This window comes from Cygnus atratus, chromosome 6 (assembly GCF_013377495.2).
Source record: "Cygnus atratus isolate AKBS03 ecotype Queensland, Australia chromosome 6, CAtr_DNAZoo_HiC_assembly, whole genome shotgun sequence".
Lineage (NCBI taxonomy): Eukaryota > Metazoa > Chordata > Aves > Anseriformes > Anatidae > Cygnus > Cygnus atratus.
The window spans coordinates 4,459,347-4,480,808 of NC_066367.1; the positions used below are offsets into that span (position 1 = coordinate 4,459,347).

Consider the following 21,462-nt stretch of genomic DNA (forward strand, 5'->3'; position numbering starts at 1 on the left):
TAAACTGTACTGGGCTGTGTTAGTGAGAGCACAGTCAGCAGGCAGAGAGAAGGGATTTCTGCCCACTCTTCAGCTCTTTCAGATGTCCATTTTGGGCCGTTCAGGTCAAGATCAAGACCAGAGTGTGTAAATGGATGGGCCACCAAGAAATTAGGGAGCTGATGCACGTGCTGTAGGTCGAGTGATCTGGATCTGCTCATCCTGAGCAAAGAGGTTGTTCTGTGTTTGCCATCAGAATTGAGCATGGGATTTAGTCCGCTAAGGCTGACGCTGTGGTATATGGTGTTCACACAGACCAGCTCCACTGTTAGTGTCACAGCAGATGGCAGCTTACTTCCCAGCCTCACCACAGGTAGTTAAGCTAATTAGACTGCATAGAGTAATTTTTCTTTAAAACACACATCGCAGATCTGACATGATTTTTTTTTGAGTTAAATTGTAAGCTATATTCTTGTCATTAATCAGACACTTTAAAACATTGATGAAGAAGCGAGTAAAGTTATTTAGGCAGGAGATTTCTACAGGGCCTATGATGAAATATAACTTCAGGAAGGAAAGATTAGAGTTGGAAAAAAAAAAGTTAAAATGGAATAATATTGATGATAATATAATAATAGGTAGAGGAGTTACAAGAACATTTAATACAAAATTAAGGATCCTCTTTATGTCTGTTTCATTTGTCAGAGAATGGTACAATGTATTCTTTAATATATACATGAAAAAATTATTCTATGATTCTTTATTAGGAGTAATCTGCAAAGTATATGCTTATAGAAGGGGTTACTTACAGTGCTCAGGTGTCAAAATGTATTTTCTCATCATCTGACATGAGATGAAAACACAAAGCAGTGCGAGGCACCTGTACAACTGCGCAGCAAGCAGCTCCCTTTGTGCTTTCAGAAATGGTTCTCCAGGAGCTGACGCAGCGCAATCTCACCCCATCACCTGAGCAGTCGGTTTCTGGCCAGCTGGATGACCAGGAGGGCTGCTTGTGAAGCACTTGTAGATTTATCGCAGGAATCCAAACGTCCTGTGAGTGTGGAAACTGCGCCTTGCTGATACAAGTTTCTTCACAGCCAAAACGCATCATTTTTTTTACTGGTGCACAGCAGCCTAAGACTGGACTTCGGAAAGACCCAAATCAAGAGCTCACAGATTCCAGAATAGTGTGCCAAAGTAGACAGAGAATATTACATTTTCATTTTAAAATGTTGCTATTTTAGACGTTAGGCACAGTTCCTTACATCCTGATAAGATCTGCAGCATCAGGTTGGCCAGAATTCCCTCTGTCGGAGCATGGTTGCTACAAAAACAAAGCCAAAGCATTCAGCCTTGCAGTTTTAACTGTTTTAATTTTAAAGGCAATGCCTATATTGTAGAACTTGTGAAAATTCAGCAGTGCCGAGCCCTGGCCCTACTCTGCTTCCACAGACTGGAACTATTTCTGCACACGCTCTTTGTAAGTGCCTCCATCAAAAGAATCTGCTGTTCCTGCGGGTCCAGCAATGAAAGTGATTCCACTTAAAATTGTCATACCAGAGTCAAGACTATGTTCAAATGCTTTGCTTAGAAAATCAAATGACCTCTGTTGCGTCAAGCCTCTTTTGAAATAGTAAAACTTAGTAATTTGCCAGGGTAAGCATGCTTTTAGGGTTTGCCTGCCCCGAGTTGGGAAGTAAACTGTGGGACAGGTGGATATGGCTGAACTGGCTGCACCGCGATGACCTCGAAGGACAAAGTCCAAGCAGTGTGCTTGTGGCAGCATGGGCTCCAGCAGAAACCAGGCACCCCACTACGGACTTGAGCTTTTGACTGATTTCCTCCGACTGCCAAAATCTGCTACAGTGTTTTCTCAGGCATGCCCCGAATGCCTCCACATAACGATCTGTGTGCAGCCTCAGACATTTGGAAGTAATTCCATTTCTCACTGTATACTTGAGGCTTGATTGTTGTCATCAGGGACTATTTGTATGAGCACTGCTGCAGGCCAGGCTCTTCAAACTCCCTCTTCAACCTTTTCTCCTACCAAGGAATTTGACCAGCCATTCTACTTCTGAACCAAAGTAACAGTGGAGAAAAATAAAGACATTTTTACACCTGTCCTTATTTACGGGATGACTCTAGTGAGTTAGTTAAACCAAATGCTTTTCTGCTATGCACAGACCCAAGGCTGTAAGGTTACCCACAGAAAAAGATCAATGTGACCAATCTTTACAGTGCACTGCCCTGTCCATAGGATAAGATGGGGTCTTTAGAAAGGCTGCCTTGTTCATTAATTAGCTCAGGAATGATGAAGTCAATATGCAGGTACAACACCATCAGATACTCTTAATGAATTGAGCAGTATAAGAAACAGTGGATAACACTGTAGGACCAGCAAGAGAAATCCTTTTTACCAGAAGGGCTCCCAGTATATTCTGCCTTCATATCCAGCATGTGTTGGACCTCGTAATTAAAATATTGTTCTCGATTGTTGTGTTTTGGAAATCAACTTTTTCCATTCAAAAAAAGAGCAAAACTATCGTTCTCAGTGGTTGAGCCATAACTACGTGAACCTGTGAGTGAGGGGAAATCTGGACCAACAAACCAAATGTTGGGGTAGTATTGCTCCCATTCAGTTAAGGAAATGTGGGGAATCAGTTATATTCTTAGAATATCAAGTTAAAATTCATTCAGAGGAGTCTAACAATATCCTAAGCGTGGTTCTTGCTTTTCAGCTTTCCCCATTCATCCAAATTTTGAATCACAGTGCTGAGATGGAAAACAGAATTATTTATTTTGGCAAAATTTTCTGGAAGAGACAAAACCAATAGCCAGATCACACTCAGAGGCCTTTACCTGGGAGGTTCTCTCTTCTCCTGAGTCAACATATATTGGTTTATCATTGATTTTTGCTTCTGGACTGCTCTTCAGAGTTTGGAGGTTGGGTTTTCTTGGTTGACAAACCTTGGTGGGTGAAATCCCTCCCTGTAGTGCCAGCCAGAACAGCTGGCCAGCTGCAAAGTGCATGTATTCAGTAAGGCTCTGGTTAACTGCTGTAGCAATTTCAGCAGTTAATTAACTCCCTGCTTGGGAGCTGACTTACATCTTGATACTTGGCAGTATTTATTTATACTTAATGTTATGATAGTGGATTTTGCAAGAAAAACAGTTGAGTCTCTGTAATTTTCCATTCCTAAAATACACGTTTTAAAATTACCTGCGTTATTTAGGAATACACCCTGGGTCTTTTATTATTCCCAAACAAGGCACAAGGGCTTCAGCTCTTTCTCTAGATGACTGACTAAACAGTCACATTGAAATCTCGTGATGAACTAAGACCACTGGACTTTAATCTGTAGAATGCTTCTAAAAATATTTGTTTCATATGAACTTTGCAAGTTATCCTGTAAGGTGTTTAAGCAGGAACTTATGGAATGAATTAAACAAACAAACAAACAAACAAAAAAAACCACAAAGCTCCTCTTTTCCTAAGAAACATTTCTGATGAAGCCTGTTTTCCTACATGTTTGTGTTTTAAATACTTTCCCAAAAGTGTCGTGAAAGGGATTTATCCCCTTGTTTTACAAGGGAACCTCGGTGGGGCTCTAACTTGGGGCTGTCTTCTCTTCCAACCTGTGCATTCACAAAAGTTGCAGGAGCGCAATACCTTAGTGACCTGCTCTCTCACAAGGTCTCTCAAATGTGGCTGAAATCAGTCCCTGGAACCAGATTTGCCTGGGGACACAGATGTCACAGTGCACCTCGTAGGACCTTGAGGTCCTATAATGAATAAGTCCTCTGTGCTATACTCATGATGGGTCTGTATGTGTCATTCCTAACTTACTGTCTTGACTGTGCAGGGGAATTTAACTGACTTTCAAGACATGGAGAGGACATTCATCTTCTGTAACTCTTAGGGAATTAACGATGTGTTAAAGACCTTGTTACTGGTGAGCTTTTCTAAGAGAATGCTGTTATTTGCATTTAAGTGCATCCTTGTGCTGTTGCTATTACTTCTAGTTCATTGAGATGCATGATGCATCTTGAATGGAAACATCTGAACACAAATTTGATTTGATAATGCCAGTCAAATATTTCACATTAAGTGAATACTGAATCGATTTATTATTATTATTATTGCTAAGGGACTCCAGGTTCCTCCTCATATATGTTTTTCCTCTGTAAGCTGTCTGTGCTAGTCACTATTAAGAAGAATCCTTTCTATGGAACAAATGCAAAATAGATTTTATATTTCTCAGCACTCCTGAGAAGTATCTGATTTTCAAAATAATTGTTACTTACATTAGAATTTGTGTGATACAGTGGTTTGGCTAGTGCTCAAAACTACTCAGAATACTGAGAAAAAAAGGTATCAAAAGACAAAATGTCAGGCAGTGTGAATCCTATAAGAGTAAATAAGAGTTTTTTTCCATTGATTTAATGAGAAATGCATCAAGCTCTATGCTAATGTTGTAGCAGGCTGGCAATCAAGCATTGTTAACACCAAGCTACTCTTGTCCCTCTCTTGGCACTCCGTCCACATGCAGAACAGTACATCTGCAGAATGGCTGTTAGCACGTACTATCTTTCACCTTGATTTTCTTCTGCACCTCTGCTTTATGAGTCAGCAGGATTAGATAGTTGTAATGCATAACTTGAAACTCAGCTTTTCATATTCTAGAGTTTTCTTGCAGTTTTTTTTTTTAACTTAAACACTAAGTATTTTACTGCAATCTTATATTTCCATATACTTTTCACAGTCTAGAATCAGGCTGACAAAGATGAGAAGCTACCTGCAGAAGTTGTTTTGTCTCCAGTCTTTTTCATTCAGTAATATTTCCTTTTCTGTTCTAGACTTTTTATGTTAAGCAATGTAAAAAAGTACTGGACTTAGTGTAGAATATGCATCAAAAAGTCCCTCTTGGCAGAAAGAAAGCATAACACTGGCAGCCGGAGCTTAAAGGACCAGCCATCATCTCTTCTGGCTCTGTTAGGCTGTGTTCTCTGCCTCTGTAGGTCTATCAGCATTTACGCTCCTTTAATTATGTCACTGCTTGAGCGAGTAAAAGTGAAATGAAATAGAGCTGCTTCACTGTTGAATCCTTCCCTTTCCCCTACCATTTCATCTATCAACAAACCAAGACCCATTTTCTCCCACTTTACTCTCTGATTTCCATTTCTTTCCCCTGCGTCAGCCCTTGGAAGAGCAGCCTGGTGTCCAGGCTCTGCTCACCAGTCAACGTGTGCCATAAAAGTGAGCAAGTGGTGGATCTCCAGGTGCACTTGCACCATGGTACACGGCTGGTAGTGCAAGATTTACGTGGTTTTGTATGCTCTCTCTTAAAACGTTCCTCCTGTCCTTGGCTCGTTGAGGAGGGGAATTAACATGGATATTTGCTTGCAAAGAGACCAAGCCCAGCAAAAACGCCCAAAGCAGGGTGTGGCTTGCACGCCCTTGCTGGATGCCTTTGGGCTTTGCTCGTGTGACTCATGGGCTTTGACAGCCATCTAGTGGCTGGGAGGTTCTTTTTTTTTTTTTTTTTTTTTCTTCTTCTCCTTCAATAATGTATACAACTTCAGTGTTGTCGGGGCTGGGCCTGGGTATGTCAGTCCATGATGTGATTTCTACTTACAAAGAGTTGATGCTTGGTCTCTGAATATGATGATTTGATATATCAGCTGGGGATGACTTTTGACTTCTGGTTGAGCAGTTCTTTCATGCTAAAATGATATTCCAACAGATCAATGTATGACAGAACAAAAATCACATTATAATCATGGTGCATTTCATTGAAAACCTCTTTCAGAAAGGTCCTTTTGTACAAGCACACAAATGAATGTCTTTAAATTTTTCATAGGGTATTTTTTGTACCTTGCCTTTTGTGTTTGCAGGCTGCTTTGAGACTCATTTTCCCTGACTCAGATGGATCGGTGACCCTGTGGATTCTGTAGTCGGGTCCAATAGCAATAATAGTTGTACTTCTTGTTGGTGAGAAAGGAATTGGTTAATGGACTACCAAATCATTTTGCCACATTAACAATTTCCAAAGCGACTTCTGGAGTCGTTCAGCATCTTGTGTTACAACTGCAGAGGTAGAAAGAACATGTGAAACAAATACTTTGTTACTCAGTCTCTATAATTAAAAAAACTTGTTCATTTCCAAGCCAGGGAAGAAACAGAATAGTACAATTTCCTTTGCTGCTTTTCTTGGTCTGGGTATGGATGGATAACAGGCCTACAGTTTGGATCTGACGGTGAAAAGTCAAAAGGTGCTTGTGGGACGAGTTGGAGGTGCAGTATCTGCTCTCTGCAGGTTACTGTTAGTGTAGCACAGTCACAGCCCAAAGGAAAACTAGAGACAGCAAACGTGATAAAAAAGAGTTGAAATAAAAAATACATTTACTTTTCTTTTAAAGTTATCAGTGTATCTGCAATCTGAGAGGAAGTCAGACTTCTTAATACATTTCCAGAAGTGAGTATGTGCTGTTTTTCCCCCTCCCTTTGCCTGCCCATCTCTTCCCCAGCCACCGAGCAGGGCTCTGGCAGAACCTAGTCACCACCTGGCGCAGCTCCGATTTGCCAAAGCAGTTGCTGTGTGGTTTATTTGAAGTCATGACAGAACGCTGACTTTGGGCTCAGTAACTCAGAAATTTCATTTATGCAAACTGCTGCTCTGGAACAGCACAGCGAGTTCTACTGGTGATGCATTAAGGAAGACACAGACCATATGCCAGACATCTGGGGGAAAAAGGCTAAATATGTCAGACAGTGCTTTATGTCATGCACACAAGGGAGAAGTGAGAAGAGTGCTTTTCAAAATGCATTCTGCAGTTTGGAAAGTGATTCTCACAGTATCCTAAATGGGCTGTGCACCACACTTGGTTGATGTCTTTACTTCACACTGAAAACATTTCCTCCTGAGCTTCTGTGGCACCCCTTTGAGTTGTTTTGTCAGTGTATGTGATGAACCAGTTGAAGAGAGGAGATGACCTGGTATAAATTTGGATTTCAGTTTCTGTTGGAAAGCTGCAGAAGCTGATGATGGCAGGCAACAGTTAATGACACATCTGCTCCGTTTCTCTGAGCTTTGACATTGATGGAGTAACAGGACTTGAGTTAAGGCATGAAGCTGAAATCCTAAATCTGTTCCTGTTTATTGCTTTGTGATTTTCTGTTTACATCTGGTTCAAGTTAGGGCAGAAATGCATAGAACAGTGAAGCTGACCTTGTGCTTAGTGCTGTTAATTGTTATGCTAATAACAGGTTTTCTTAAAAAATGCCAATAGTGATCTTTGACTACTGGGATGCACCCAGAATATGTATGTAGAGCTACCTCTGTTCCCAGTCTTACTTCAGTTCAAAGTTAGAGCTGTTTGGGAATCTTCAGACCAAGATTTTAACCAGACTGTTCCAGTTTCAAAGACATTTTTGATAGAAGGGTTTCTGTGGTCAGCTGGAGTTGCCACCCAGAATAAGATTAATCCTTGCCATGGTATCCCAAGGTCAGGAGAGCTGTTTGGAGCACAGGAAGCTGCATGTGAGAGCTCTGCTGCCTATGGCTCTGAGGAGGGAATCTTGGCACTGGGGTTTTTGTGTTGCAGGTTTGGGACCCATTGCCTGGGGACTGTCTGAGGACAGTTCATTCCTTCTGCTGGAGCTTGTGTTGTGTGGAGCTTTAGAGGATGAAATATTCATTAGGCCGAAGTGAAAAAGTCTCTTTTCTGCTGATAGGGCATTTAAAAAAATGTTGGACAACCAAAGAATTTTTTTTTCTTAAAGTGTATTTTATTTTAAAATTGTATTTTATTTTTAGGAGGAGATTATTGCTTCATTATTTAAAAAAAAACCAACTCCCCCTCCTCCCCGCCCCCAAACCAAAACCAACCCAAAACAAAAAACTACAGATATCTGGACTGTTTGCTTATATACCTAAAGGGACAGTTATGTCCCCTCAAATAGGCAAATTTTTGAAAATTTTAAGTTTTCTCAGAACAAAAAAAAAAAAAAAAAAGAGAGAGAGAGAGAAGAGAATTCAACCTAGAGAAGTCGTTCCGTCTTGGTGACAGTAGATTGGAAAACTACATTGAACTACATTGAATGGATTTCTAAATGGAATTAATGGAATTCAAGAAAAAGAAATAAAGGGTAGATAGGGTAAAAAGGATGCATAACTTTAGTAAAATAGGACGCGCTCCATACAAACATGAGAAATACATACACAGATAGGACATTCGTTTAGTCAGTAGATGCTGCACCTATATAAATGGCCACGTAGGACGTTCTTTTATGTATAGTTAAGATATTTAAGAGGTATTTTGTGTGTAGTTAACATATATCAATAGCAACTAATTATGCATGCACTGGTGTCCTGTTGTCCTATTTGGAAGATTTCACTCTCCATGCTGATATTACCTTATGCCAAGGTCCTAATAAATGATTTTTTTTTTCTTTTTTCCACCAAACATTCTACCATGTCCGTTCCACACTATTGTAAGTCTGGCTGTGTAAAGTACTTGCAGCAGGGAGCAGGTAGCACTTTTTTATTCTTTACAAAAGTATCACAGGTTCCTTTTTCCCAGAAAATGCCCTAATGCCCTGTGGGCAAACATTGCAGAGAGCTGGCATGTGGCAGGAGTTTGTCAATGCAGAGTTTAGTACCTCACTGAGCAGAAAGGCACCCAGACTCCTAAGGCAATATACATTTGAGACCATGTGGTGGGGTTGTGCCTCTCCACAACAACTCCATTTTACTTCCCCTTGACTGAGAAATAAGATGGTAAAATAAGAAAGACATTTAAGATGACTGGTATTTCATATGGTGGTTATATATTAACTTCAACTATGCTGGTGGACTGTTTTCTTCATGTATGTGGTGCTGCTTTTCATCTCCAGACCTGCTCTTTCCTCATCCTCGTCCTAATGCTCCTTTGATTTCACAGTTGGAAAATGCTTTACATATCCTCACTCTTTTTCCAGGAGAAGATGGTGAAGAAATCGCCTGCACTCAGAATGGCCAGATGTACCTGAACAGGGATATTTGGAAGCCCTCGCCTTGCCAAATTTGCGTCTGTGACAACGGAGCTATTCTTTGCGATGAAATCCAGTGTCAAGATGTGCTGGAGTGTGAGAACCCACAGGTGCCCCCAGGGGAGTGCTGTCCTGTGTGTCCCCATACAACACGAGATTTTGACAATGGCATTGGTAAGATTGCTTTCCAGTTCACTTTTTTTTTTGAAAGGAGAACCAGTCAGGCTGGCCTTGAGAAGGAAATTTGCTCTGCTGGGGTTCAAAATGGGATAGGGAGACCCTGATGAAATCTAGATCTGTTCCCAATTTCAAGTCGGAATATGCAGGAAGATTGGTGGTGAGGTTAAAGTTCCCTAAAATCAGCCCAAAGAAGTAGGAATCTCACGATACTGAAATTTCTAATAGTATTTCCATTGTGAAAGTTTAAATCTGAAGAGAGTAAATACTTGGCAGCTGTTTTCTGTCTTGGTTTGCACCTGAGCTGGCTCTGGAAACAGTTCTCTTCTGACTGTGAATTTGATTAAGCCCAAAGGCTTTATAGCTAAGAGGTTGAGCTGAATTCCATCTTGATATTTCAAGGAGGTTGCTTTCTGGGTTCTTTTTGTGGTTCATCTGGAACTGAAAGATGAATATGCTAAGACATATAATAAAATAGAGCGTGCTTTGATAGCAAGCTCAATTCCAGGCCTCTCCAATAGCTGAATAAATGTAAACATTATACGTAAGTGGTGAAATGTAAGCACTATAAAGCGTTTCCCCAAGGTGAAACATGGACGCACAATTCTCTCATGAGACATCAGAAAAAAATTAGTATAAAATATTCTTAACTTCCTGCTTGCATACTTTCTGTGATATACCTTCAAGATAATGTCTTTTCCAGTCCATTTTTAATTCTGGGAGAGACTTGGATGAAGTAAATCCCTCCAAATATTTTCCTAAGAGAAAATCTCTTAACTTGCAATTAATATTCATTAATACAGTGTGTTGCATTATTTGAACTATTCTGTATATGATAATTAAAGCATTTATTTATTTTTTTCAGGAGGTATAATTACTGTTGATTAAATTAGTGTAGAACAAAGTAGCAATGAAGAGTGTGTGGTAGGGACTTGTGTAATTGAGCAATGGAGCAAGATGTGGCAAGCATTAATAAACAGATGGTGCCTCCTGCTGTGTTTTGGGAGGCATTAGGCCAAGGCCAACAGATACACCCATAAGATATAAGAGCAGTATGGAAAGATTCCAGAATTCCTTACTGTTATTCAGGGTGTTAATAAAATATTCCTCTGAAGGATGTTTGTGGATATGAGTGTGGCTACATGGCTCTGAATTCAGGCATGTGTGATATTGCAAAACTTTAACAAAAAAAAGTCACAGACCCTCCAGTCAGCTCTGTCTTTTGAAAAATACTGTGTTGTATGTTGTGGATCCATCAGCATTGCTTGTATGCAAATCTGTAATAAAACTTTGTTTGACTTGACTGCCAACCATTCAGCCAGTGCTAAAAGCTTCTGAGAGTTCCCCATTGGGCGTTCTGCATTCCTGAAGTGTCGCTTCTTATCTTTGCAATGCTGAAAAAGGCTGAGGGTCAGGGACATCACTGAAACCTTTCTGGTTCCTCACACACAAACGAGGGAGTATGTGTATCTCTGGGACCTTCTCCAGGCCTCTGTGCATCCAGGATCTGGGATGGTTCTAGTTGTAACACCTTCACTCAACTGTTACCATGTCTGTCTCTTGGAATAAAAACATTAATTGTTTCTCTTTTCTTCTTTTATCCCTTTTAATAGGTAGAGGAAGAAAGGTAAGACTTCCTTTATTTATTTACTTATTTTTAAACATATTACAAATGTTAAAAAGTCTCTTGCATCTCCTTGGAGCGCTTTACAGTAAATAAATATAAGCTCTTGTAAAAGGAATTAATTCTTTTTCTCTTATTCTTCCTCAAGATGGGAAGAAGCAAATCTTCATGGAAAAAATCCTGGGATGCAGGCAAAAAATCCTAGCCTTAATATAGAGAATCCCCTGACTGAAAATCCCTGCTGTCTACATCAAAGGAATTCCAGTTTAAGTAGTTTGGTTGTTTCATATCTAGCAGTGCCACAGAATGATGGAAGGGACCACCATTTTATTAGAAGTCAAAGTCCTAAAACTTTCAGCTTGGTTTTGCTGAAACTTAGCTGCCCAGTGTGCACTAGGTAGCACAACCACTCTTTAAACATTCCTGCTGTATTTGTTGACACTTTGTGCTGGAGGTATGTCTTATATTCAGGTGCAAGGCATTACTGCATCTTGTCTAGACGTCCTGGTGTTGGCTTTAAACTACACGTAATTCGGGTAACAATCACAAGATAGCTGTTGCACTACTGCATATAGGGCAGAGCAGCCCCTGAGATATCGTGCATGGCTGGTACATCATCAGCTTTGCAGCCCATCTTGCTTATCGCTGCACCTAAGGCCAGATGTAATTGCAGGAACCTATATGACACCTTCTACTGGTAGGCAAACATGCCCCAGATCTGTTCTGCCTTACTTCTGGTATCCCAGGGCACTGATGTGATGAGCTCTATCATAAAGTTATACCTCCAAATTCAAGTTTTTCAAAATGTTTTACACCGCTCTTTGATCTAAATCATGTTTTTAATAATAACTTTGTTTTTCTTACATTTGCTGATATATTTAAATCTATATACTTGGCCATGAATAAATGGGGCTTTGTATAAATCACTAGAGGATTGCCCAAATATCATAAAAATACTCATCAGCCATATTTAAAGGTACGAAACCATAGTTAAAAATGGTAATTTTTTGACACCCTTCGTGCTTTCACTGTGCTATTAGTTCAGGGTGCCCCAGGCAGCTTGCATCACATCATGACTATGTTTGAGGCACCGCTAAGTAAAACATTGGCAGCTGGTACCTGAGGGCTCATGCAGGTCCCCTCTGACAGACAGCTCTGTAGGTGCTGGGAATGTCTGAGTGCAGGATGGGGACGCGTGGTCCTGGCACTGCCAAAGGACTGCAACGATGTGTTCCTGCAAAGAGCCACGCTTCCACAGGCATCACAGCTTACGGTGTGCAATTAAATGCGGAGAAGATCTATTCTTATAGGAGAAATTAAAATGCATTCTGATAAATGAGTTTCTGAGATGGTAAGCAGCCTCAAGAAGTAATTGAAATTAATTTTAGGTTATCAAGTATATACTCTCATTAAAACTGAGTATCTCTCTCTGGAGAGGTAGTTTGTGGAAATAAATGGACTGTGACCAGCTCACTACTTGCTAAATGAGGCAGGAAATTTTGTATGTTTACAAAGCCCTCATTTTCTCTTAATAAAATGGTTACCACCAGTAGGTCTAAATCCAGTTATTTTATTTAATGTGTAATCATTGTGAACACATTCAGCACACAGAAAAGTCAACTGCTAAATGCAATCCCCTTCATTCTGAGGTCATGCAACTTTGCTTTGTATTCTGTCCCTATGTTGCGGGTGGACATGCAGGTTTTGTATGTCCATGTTATTAATTCTAATTTAATGTCTTGAAGAAATGGCATCTGAATGCTGCTGTGGGCTTTGCATTTCAACTGAATCAAATCATCCCATAACAGAGCGGCAGCATGTTTTCTACTACTTAAAAAAACATCATGGTCATTTCTAACTTTGTGTCTTTTTTTCATCCAGCATGTTGAGCAGTTACAGAAACTCAGTTAATTTATAGCCTTCATTTAATCAGTGTCTGTACTCATTAAAATAGTGTGGATTAACTATTGCAGGGACTTTAATTTAGTCACAGTTGTATCCTTAGAAAAGTCTCTGCATTTGTCACAGTCACAGGAATTATATTGGTGAAACTGTTACTGTTAATTTCACTTGTTTTCTGCCATCTGATGTTTTTGCATCCTTTTCCTACAGGGGCAAAAAGGAGAACCTGGAATAGTGCCACCTGTGAGTCCATTTTTTCTTCATTTATCTACACCCCCTAGAAGTGTACATTTCAGTGCTTAAGACAGAATTGCAGCAATTAAAGAAATGCAATACAAATGTACAGGCTGGTAGTGAAAGGTGTGGAATGAATTACCCTGTGTCACATATGTAACATTGGAAATGCCTGTCATTTGCATTTTGGGAAAAGAATTTTAGAGTTAAAAGTGTCATAATCTTTATAGTTAAATTCTGTGGAGGTATGGTGGTATATTAGTGTTCGGAAAGAGTAGAAACATTAGGGAAAACGATACAAATTCTCCCTTTCTATCTTTATTGTTATACATTTCTGGAATTATAGAATCATTTACGTTGGAAAAGACCCATAAGATTGTCAACTTCAACCATCATCTAACACTCAAAAACATGCTAAAGTCCACTGCTAAACCAGGTCCCTAAGTGCCACATCCGCATATCTTTTAAACACCTCCAGGGATGGAAACCCACCACCTCCCTGAGCAGCCTGTTACAATGCCTAACCATTCCTTCTTTAAAGTGTGGAGACAAAAGACTACGTAAATAATTGAGACTAAATCATTTTCATTCACTTATTTATCTCACTTTTTTTTTTATTTTTTTTTATTTTCCCTTTGTATAGAATAACAATGATACTTCGTTATAGGCATAACATTGTGTGGTAACTTTAATTTCTATTGCCTTCTTTAGGTTTCTGGAATACGAGGCCGCCCAGGACCTGCAGTGAGTATTTTCTGAACTTCTGTTTCTCTGATGATAGCATTTTCCACTTTCTGCCACTTCTGTTTTGTATTGTGAGAATGATGTGAAGGAAGAATCTTCCATGCATGTGATAGGGGGCATTGTCTGCCAAACTGCTGAATTTGAGGAGGTATCAAAATTATGGGATTTTGTACTAGTGTCAGGTCAGCCAATGCCCTAAACAAATGAATGTGTGCTTGTAGAACATGCATGTCTGAGGACCTTTGAGCAAGGTTGTTGCTGGGGAATGCTTTTCTAACAGGAGTAGAAGGAGATGCAGTATGCTCTCCAGCTGCAACTAAGCAGAGAGCAGTTCTGGACTAGCAGGAAGGGCGTCTCAGACCTGTGCAACTCACTATTGATAGACTTCAGCATTCAGAAAACCTGTGCTAAATTAAGCTATGGAGCATGTGAGATATGAAACCATTTTGTAGATCTCTGCATCCTGGTTCTGTTCCATTCAGGCAATGTGCATTTGAGAAGAGATAACTGAATATTCAGTGGTCATAGCTGTTTCCTTTATGATCATGTGGGGGAAAAAAATCAAAAATTAATTTTCAAATAAGCATGGTGTTTCATATCTTCAGAGCTTTATAAGTCATTAGCTACTTTAAGAGGTGTTCAATATTTCTAAACTTTCTTTTAGGGACCTCCAGGTTCACAAGGACCACGAGGAGAACGAGGACCTAAGGGAAGACCTGTAAGTTATTAAATATTTTTAAAAATTAAGTTCTGGACTAACCTTAAGAGGTTAGATGGCTTTGAACTTTCTCCATGTCTTTGAGAGTTACCAGAGCTTTCCTCATATCTTCCAAGAATTAACTAACAAACAGAAAAAATATTTATATCTCACCATCTCTGGATGTTCTGAGATAACTGATAGAAACTTAGCAGTATTTCCACTAAAAGCCATAGTTTTTCAACAGTTACTTGAAGCAGTGTCTCAGAGTACAGTTTTCTCCAGGATTTAAAAGACAAAAAAAAAAAAGAAATCTAGAACATCATCTTCCTCTGTTTTAAGAACTTGCTGTTTTTTTTGTTGCTGGTTTCTGTTGTGTATCAGCAGCTGTGTGGACTTTGTGGATCAGTATTTCAGAGAAGACAAAGCTCAGGAAGTTAGCAGGAGTTAATATGTGACTACATATGTTGGTATGCTGGTGAATAATATAATCAAGATTGCTCAGTGGAAATAAAGACTTCATAAGGGAATTTCAGCGTCTGCATGTGGAGAACCACAGAAAGGCCAAAAGGGAGTGCTGAAAATACCAAAGACGACACGTTCCTTTTGAAAAAGCTAGGGCAAAATGCAGAAGCTGTTTTTAGCAGGCTTTAAAGAATAGTATCATTGTAATTTCTATGTGGATATTTTCCTATCCCTCAGGAGAGAGCAAGTCAATACTTAACGTATTTTGCTTGAATAACAGAGCTGTGTTTTAGGCATAGGTCTAAAATTGACTCTTTTTGCTGTTCCTCCAGTGAATGCCTGTTGTTCATAGATGGTAATGACAGTGCTTCTAAAGACATGGAATAAGTGTGTAGCCTCTTTGAGTTGGATGCCAAGCCACTGCTCCTCTCTGGATCACCTTAAGACCTTTGTCTGATGAATTGCTATCAAGATACATAAAAGAATTCTTGGAGTAATTGTGAAACCTTGTCATTTGCAGAGGAATCTCAACTGTGTTTGCAGAGATATCTGAAGTGTCTTCCCAGAGTGCAAGTTTATCAACGAGACACTAAATTTCTGGTCCTGTGCCATGAGTTCCTTGTGTGTCTTTACAGAGTGGTGGCTAGAAACACTTAAAATATCAAAAGGCTGTGAAAAGTTTTGAGTTGCTTTGACGTTCATTATTAACAGTGCTTTGAAGGGATATCAAGGCATTAGGAACCAGTCAGCTTCTTTGAAAACATAATGTCAAAGGTTTTGGTGAGACTGTGTGTGTCAGGGTATAGATCAGAGAGCAAAGAGTAGTACTTTAGATAGGGAGTGGCTGCTAGTGCAGGATTTGTGAATTTGGGACTATTAGCATGTAATTTATTTCAAATTCTTTGGTAGCATAACAGTGAGAGAGAAACAGCAAGGCTAGAGTGTGTTTGGATTTACAAAATACATCTGGGGAGGGGGAGTTTTAGAGTGTGATACAATTACATGTAATTACAACTAATCCTTTGAAGACAGAAAATAATCTTGAGCATGCTCAGAACCATCAGTGCATTTTTTTTCAGTATGCTTTTATACTAGATTGTAATTGAAGTAGCAGTAAAATAGATAGTAGTTTCAAAGTGCTCTACTGTGAATTGCATTTCCTTTTATTCCATTACAGGCAAAATCTGTACTAATGTTTCCTGACCAGCAGCAGCAACGGGCCAGAATTATTAAACTGTCATTATCCTGAATACATGTTTAAAGGATGCCACCTTGTGGCTTGTGCTACGGTTTTAATATATTTGTTAAACCTCACTATCATGAGCTGGTGGAAGATGATGAAAGGTTTTTAATACGCATATAAATTCATATATATTATTAATTATAATCAATATTTTATTAAAATACAATACAATTTGGTTATACACCATCAGTTAGTTATCAGCTATAAATACAAACAAGCTTTTCAGGGACTTTTGGGGTTTTGAGGTAGGGGTGGTTGCAGTGTTGCTCTTGAAGCAGGATTGGTAACTAAAAAAGTAGTTCCTTTCCTAAGACGGAACTAAAAAGAATATTCCTTTTTCTAAATCAGATCTTGTTAATGCATCTCAGTTTGGGTGTTGAAAATAACTAGTTATTTTATAGAAGTCTGATGAATTCTTTTAGGCAAATCTGTTTTTTTTTTTTTCTGTAATGCGTAGCTGTGTTTTCCTTTTGTGCTGAGAATAAAGGAAAGAAGACAGCTTACGCTTTTCCTCCTTCAGACATTATACACTTTTAGGTTTGGCAGTGTATAGTTATATTTTTGATAGAAATACTAGATAATAAAGTTTTTTGAAAGAACCTTCTGTTCCTATCCAACATGCAGCAATCTGTACATTAGTTTCAGAATAGCATCTGTTTACAACTCATGTTCTGCAAGTATATGTGTATTTGATACGAAAAAAATGTCCTTAGATTACCAGGCATATAGAAATTCAGGTCATAAAGATATATTGAGAAATAAGAGGAAAAAATTAGCTTGTTTGCTGAGAGTTTCCAGGAATCCTATTGTCAGTACTATGTCAATGTAGCTCTTTCCCAAAGAATGCTTTTTCTTTAAAGTGCACGCTGTACTAGTTCAAACTATACTAGTTCAGACCCTAAGTTCCACTGCATGGCAATACATTCCTCATCTCATGGAAATACAAGCAATCTGTCTGATTGTGTTTGTAAAGATGAGTCATTGAGCCAGGCTTCCAAAGTTTTCTGTGTAAGGATTCTTAATGTAGAAGAGCTCATTATACAGTGTAATTTTTTTCCTCACTCTTTTCCAGCATTTTTCTTCCAAATGAAGAAGGCAAGTGTGACAATTAATTTGAAGTCCATACTTATGATTGAAGTATATATGTATTGGCCATACTGCCATTGATTTTGTTCCATTAATGTCTTATTAGCTGCTTCTGTGTTTAATTTTGGTTCTGACACAACTGCATTGTCATCATAAGATGAATGCAGTTTAGGAATCAAAAGTGAACAATAAAAATGGAAGCAATGGGATAGCCTCCCAACCTATTCTGCAAACACTAATTAGAGAGAACATCAACACCAAGGGAGTTACTCTGCATTTTTGGCAGTAAGTGTTGGAAATTCAGTAATAGTATGAGCTAAACCATTTGTGATGTCGAGGTTGCAGAAATCAGTCTTGCTGGAATTTTCTGTGTGTGTATTATGTATGTGTGCAAACTTGAGCTATCTGTATTTTATAAATAAATTCTTGATGTGCTATATAATGCACAGCAGTTTATCAGGAATAGTATACCCGAATATGAAGTTATAGGAAGCCTAAGTTTCTAGAATAGCCTTTGAGAGAAATTGCTCCAATTTACTTGTGTGCTGGATTCATAACTCACTTTAGTCAGTGCTACGGATCTGAAAGTAAGAATAGATGTTGATGGATGTTTTTTTTGAAGATCTTTCTTTGCAAATTTGGATTTTATCACAAATGAGACCATTTGCCATTTATAAGGCTTCTCCTGAATACCTGTGCGCACACTCTGCATTTATTATTTTCTTTCTAGGGTCCTCGTGGTCCTCAAGGGATTGATGGGGAACCTGGTATCCCTGGCCAGCCTGGTGACCCTGGTCCTCCCGGACATCCTACCCACCCAGGACCAGACGGACTAAGCAGGGTAAGTTTTTCAGTTGGTTTGACAGAAAGCAGAGGAGTGTCTGGATAGGTTCAAATGATACAGAGTAACTTCTCTATGCTTCAGCAAATACAGAAAACTATGTTCATCATTCCTGCCTCTCAATAATGAGGGGCAGCGGCTAGCAGCAATGCAAGTTTTGCTGAAAATTGGAACACGCTGAAAAGCTCTGAAAGGACACACCTTTCACAATGTATTTTAACAATTAGAAAAGCCAAGGTGCCTAAATCTAAGTAGGGTTCTATTAAATGCAAGGGTTCAGGGAAATTGATAAACTAAATCAGGAATACAGAAGAAGAAAAAAAAAAGATTATATTTCAGGAAATAATCAATGGGGCAATTAAAATGTGGTCAAGTCTATTTCTTGCTGAAATTAATCAGAACAACACTTAGATGATTAAGTCAGAAATTATCTATGGAAAGCCATGTTAACCAGCCCTAGATATGGAAAATGCATTCTGCAAGGCTTATTTATTTTTTTTCCCCCCAAATTCTGTGGAAGACTAATTATGATTGATAATGAAATACATACGTGAATTTCTGAAGTATATTCAGTTAAATGTTTGTTTCTATTTGGAAGGTAGCTGTTTTTATTTTTACCTCCATTGGTCCTGCAACATTACTGAAAACTTTCATTATACTGCTCCAGTAAACTGGATTATTAGCTGGAATATTAGATAGGCCAACAGCCTGCAAGTTTGAGCAACATGTCTTGATTTAAACAACTTTTCAAATAGTCCTAAATCTAGCAGGTTTAGCCCAATTTAATCTCTTCAGCACAGAGAACTGCAGAAGAACCAGGATGGGTGATAGACCACCATCCTTCATAAATTTCCACAAAAAATACGGAAAACTAGGTCTGGCCAGAAATTTAAGGCATTTTTGTTTTATGTTTCTGTTTCTGAAGTTAGGCAATCTCCAGTCTTTAAGAAAGTGTGTTTGGAGATGAGTCTCAGAAGACCTGAATATCCATATGTGCTGTAGCTTGTTCTCAGACATTCTAAGCTCTGACCTGCCGTGAGCGAGGATCTGTCTCTGAACCAAACAAAATAAAACTGTTGATTTCAACTACGTCTGCAAGCACGAAAATGGAAGAATGTCTGAGAGTTCTCCTTGCTTTAACTCATTTGTCATGAATGAACAGCAGTGGCCTTCGACTTTGCTGGATAAGGGCAACACAGTCAAAATACTAATATGCAGTCATAAAATTGGCTACATTTTCATTTAATTTCAGATGTTTCTGAACTTGAAGCACAGTAAGTGAAAACAAATCAGTCTTAGAAGAAAAGAAGTAAATTGCAGGTGACGCTAAGGTGTGATTCATATCTGAGGGCAGTGAAAGAAATCTAATTATTTTCATGGGAAGCTTTCCTCTTTTTAGGTCATCTTCCCATTTGTTTATTATTAAAGTGGGTGTACAGTCAGAATAGTAAGCAGACAGCATGATGCATTTGACTGTTTTTTTGATGCCTTAAACCACGTCAAATGTATAGGAAAGAAGACTTTAATGACTGAAATAAGAATTTACTTGTGAGTGCTGCAAAGCCAATGTAAGAAATGGAAAGTTAGTTGCATAGAATTTTGCCTTGTGAATCATCAATGTGACCGACACCTAAAATCACCCATCCTATTTTTTTCAGCCATTTGCAGCTCAGATGGCAGGACTGGATGAGAAATCTGGACTTGGTAGTCAGATGGGACTGATGCCCGGTGCAGTGGTAAGACCAGATTAGCCCTGTACTGTAGAAAAAGTCTGAAGTGAAGTGCATATACAAAAACCAAAAGTAGAATTCTGTTCAACATCCTATACATCTAGAACCTGAATATACAGAATTTTCTTGTGTGGTTTTCCATAGTACCTGAAAATAATGGAAAAAGCTTATTCTGTTAAAGTGAAAGCTTTTTGTCCCATCCGCCTAGCCTTCTTGCTGTCTTCTTTCTCTCCTTCTGAAATATAGCAGCTATTACCAATAAGGTACAGAAAAACAAACAAACAAAAAAACAAGAAACCTTCTGATTTTCTCATTTCTTGAGTCACTGCAGAGGAACTGAATAGTGTCAGGTATAATGCAAAGCAGAACAAACAAATATGTAACTTTGAAGGCCCTTTTTCATGTTGTGACATCAAAGATAGTTATTTTTGGTAGCAATTTAAAAGAGTATTTCTGAAACCAGCTGTGAGCTTATTATTTTAAGACGGACATTCTCTTTCTCCAGTGGGTCCAGTTTTATGATTGGAATCTCTCACTGTTTAGATATGCCCTTCACTTTTAGTGTAGCGAGAACGGTGGTAACATGGATTTATTTATTTATTTATTTATTTATTTTACCATCTGTGAAAAACATTTTGCCACCCTAAGCTGTCTCTGTCTGAACTCTTTTGGTTAATTTTGAATTTTTTACTTTTTACTCTGTGTACTATGTGTATTTATCACATTGTGAAGACACTGTTAGCTTTTTTTTTTCCCTGTATTTTTTAGCATTCTTTCTCAAGGAAACTGTCCTTCAGTGATTGCATTGTCTATGAGTTTTTCTACTTGCATCTTATCCATCCAAGTCCCCACCAGTAAACTTTGAACTATTTTAACACTGCTTGAAAGGTTCTCAGTAAAACTCAGTAACTGACTGTCATTCAGCTGATCCACTGTGTTTTGGTTTTATTGTTGATCAGAACTTTTAAATGGCCTATGAGTAACTCTTTTGCATTTAGTTTGCAAAAAGGATTTAAAATGCAATGTAAAAATTTGTAAAAATGAATGTGTGTGAAAGATGACCTCTGTCAAAATGCAAGTTATTGCCTGCTATATATTTTTTGTATTGCTAGAAAGAAGAGCATTACATTCAGGATTATTTTTACTTCATAGTACAAGTTACAATGAGGCATGAAATTTTTCTAAAAATACCATGAAAATGTAAAGGAGAATTTTCTGTAACAAACATCAACCATTTAGAAGCTGTTCTGGTACTTTGTGTGATTCATGAAAATGCATCCTTCCATTGCTGTTTGTTCCTGCTCATGGCCAAGAACAGCAGCATGAGTTTATTTTGACATTAATTCCATTATTAGATTAACATAAGTAATGACTTTCAATTCAAGGGGAGACTATTCTCTCCAACTGTACTTGTAGTCTTACATTTTTTTTCAATATAGTTATGCATTATAAGGCAATTTTGCTGTCAATGCAGAATGAACATTAGTTAGGCAAGTGTGATATTCAGTGTGTAACAATTTATGGTTTTGATAGGGTCCAGTGGGTCCAAGAGGTCCTCAAGGTCTCCAAGGAAAACAAGTAAGTGTTTCATATCATGGGATTTAAGATAATTGGACAAAGAAGACAAATCACATAGCAACTTGTATGTGTAGAAGAGAACTCAGCTCTGAGACATACCTGTCTTGAAGAATGGCTGAATGCATCTTCAT

General features: G+C 38.6%; 1 protein-coding gene across 1 annotated transcript in view; it reads left to right on the forward strand.

Moving 5' to 3' along the window:
- The first annotated feature begins 7,472 nt into the window (after window positions 1–7,472).
- Window positions 7,473–21,462, forward strand: part of COL5A2 (collagen type V alpha 2 chain) — a 54,413-nt gene continuing 40,423 nt past the window's right edge. Inside the window, exons 1-9 of the mRNA XM_050711644.1 lie at window positions 7,473–7,584; window positions 8,960–9,184; window positions 10,801–10,814; window positions 12,900–12,956; window positions 13,659–13,691; window positions 14,356–14,409; window positions 17,913–18,023; window positions 19,682–19,759; window positions 21,287–21,331. Coding sequence (XP_050567601.1) covers window positions 7,473–7,584; window positions 8,960–9,184; window positions 10,801–10,814; window positions 12,900–12,956; window positions 13,659–13,691; window positions 14,356–14,409; window positions 17,913–18,023; window positions 19,682–19,759; window positions 21,287–21,331 — 729 coding nt within the window. The remainder of the gene's footprint in view (window positions 7,585–8,959; window positions 9,185–10,800; window positions 10,815–12,899; window positions 12,957–13,658; window positions 13,692–14,355; window positions 14,410–17,912; window positions 18,024–19,681; window positions 19,760–21,286; window positions 21,332–21,462) is intronic.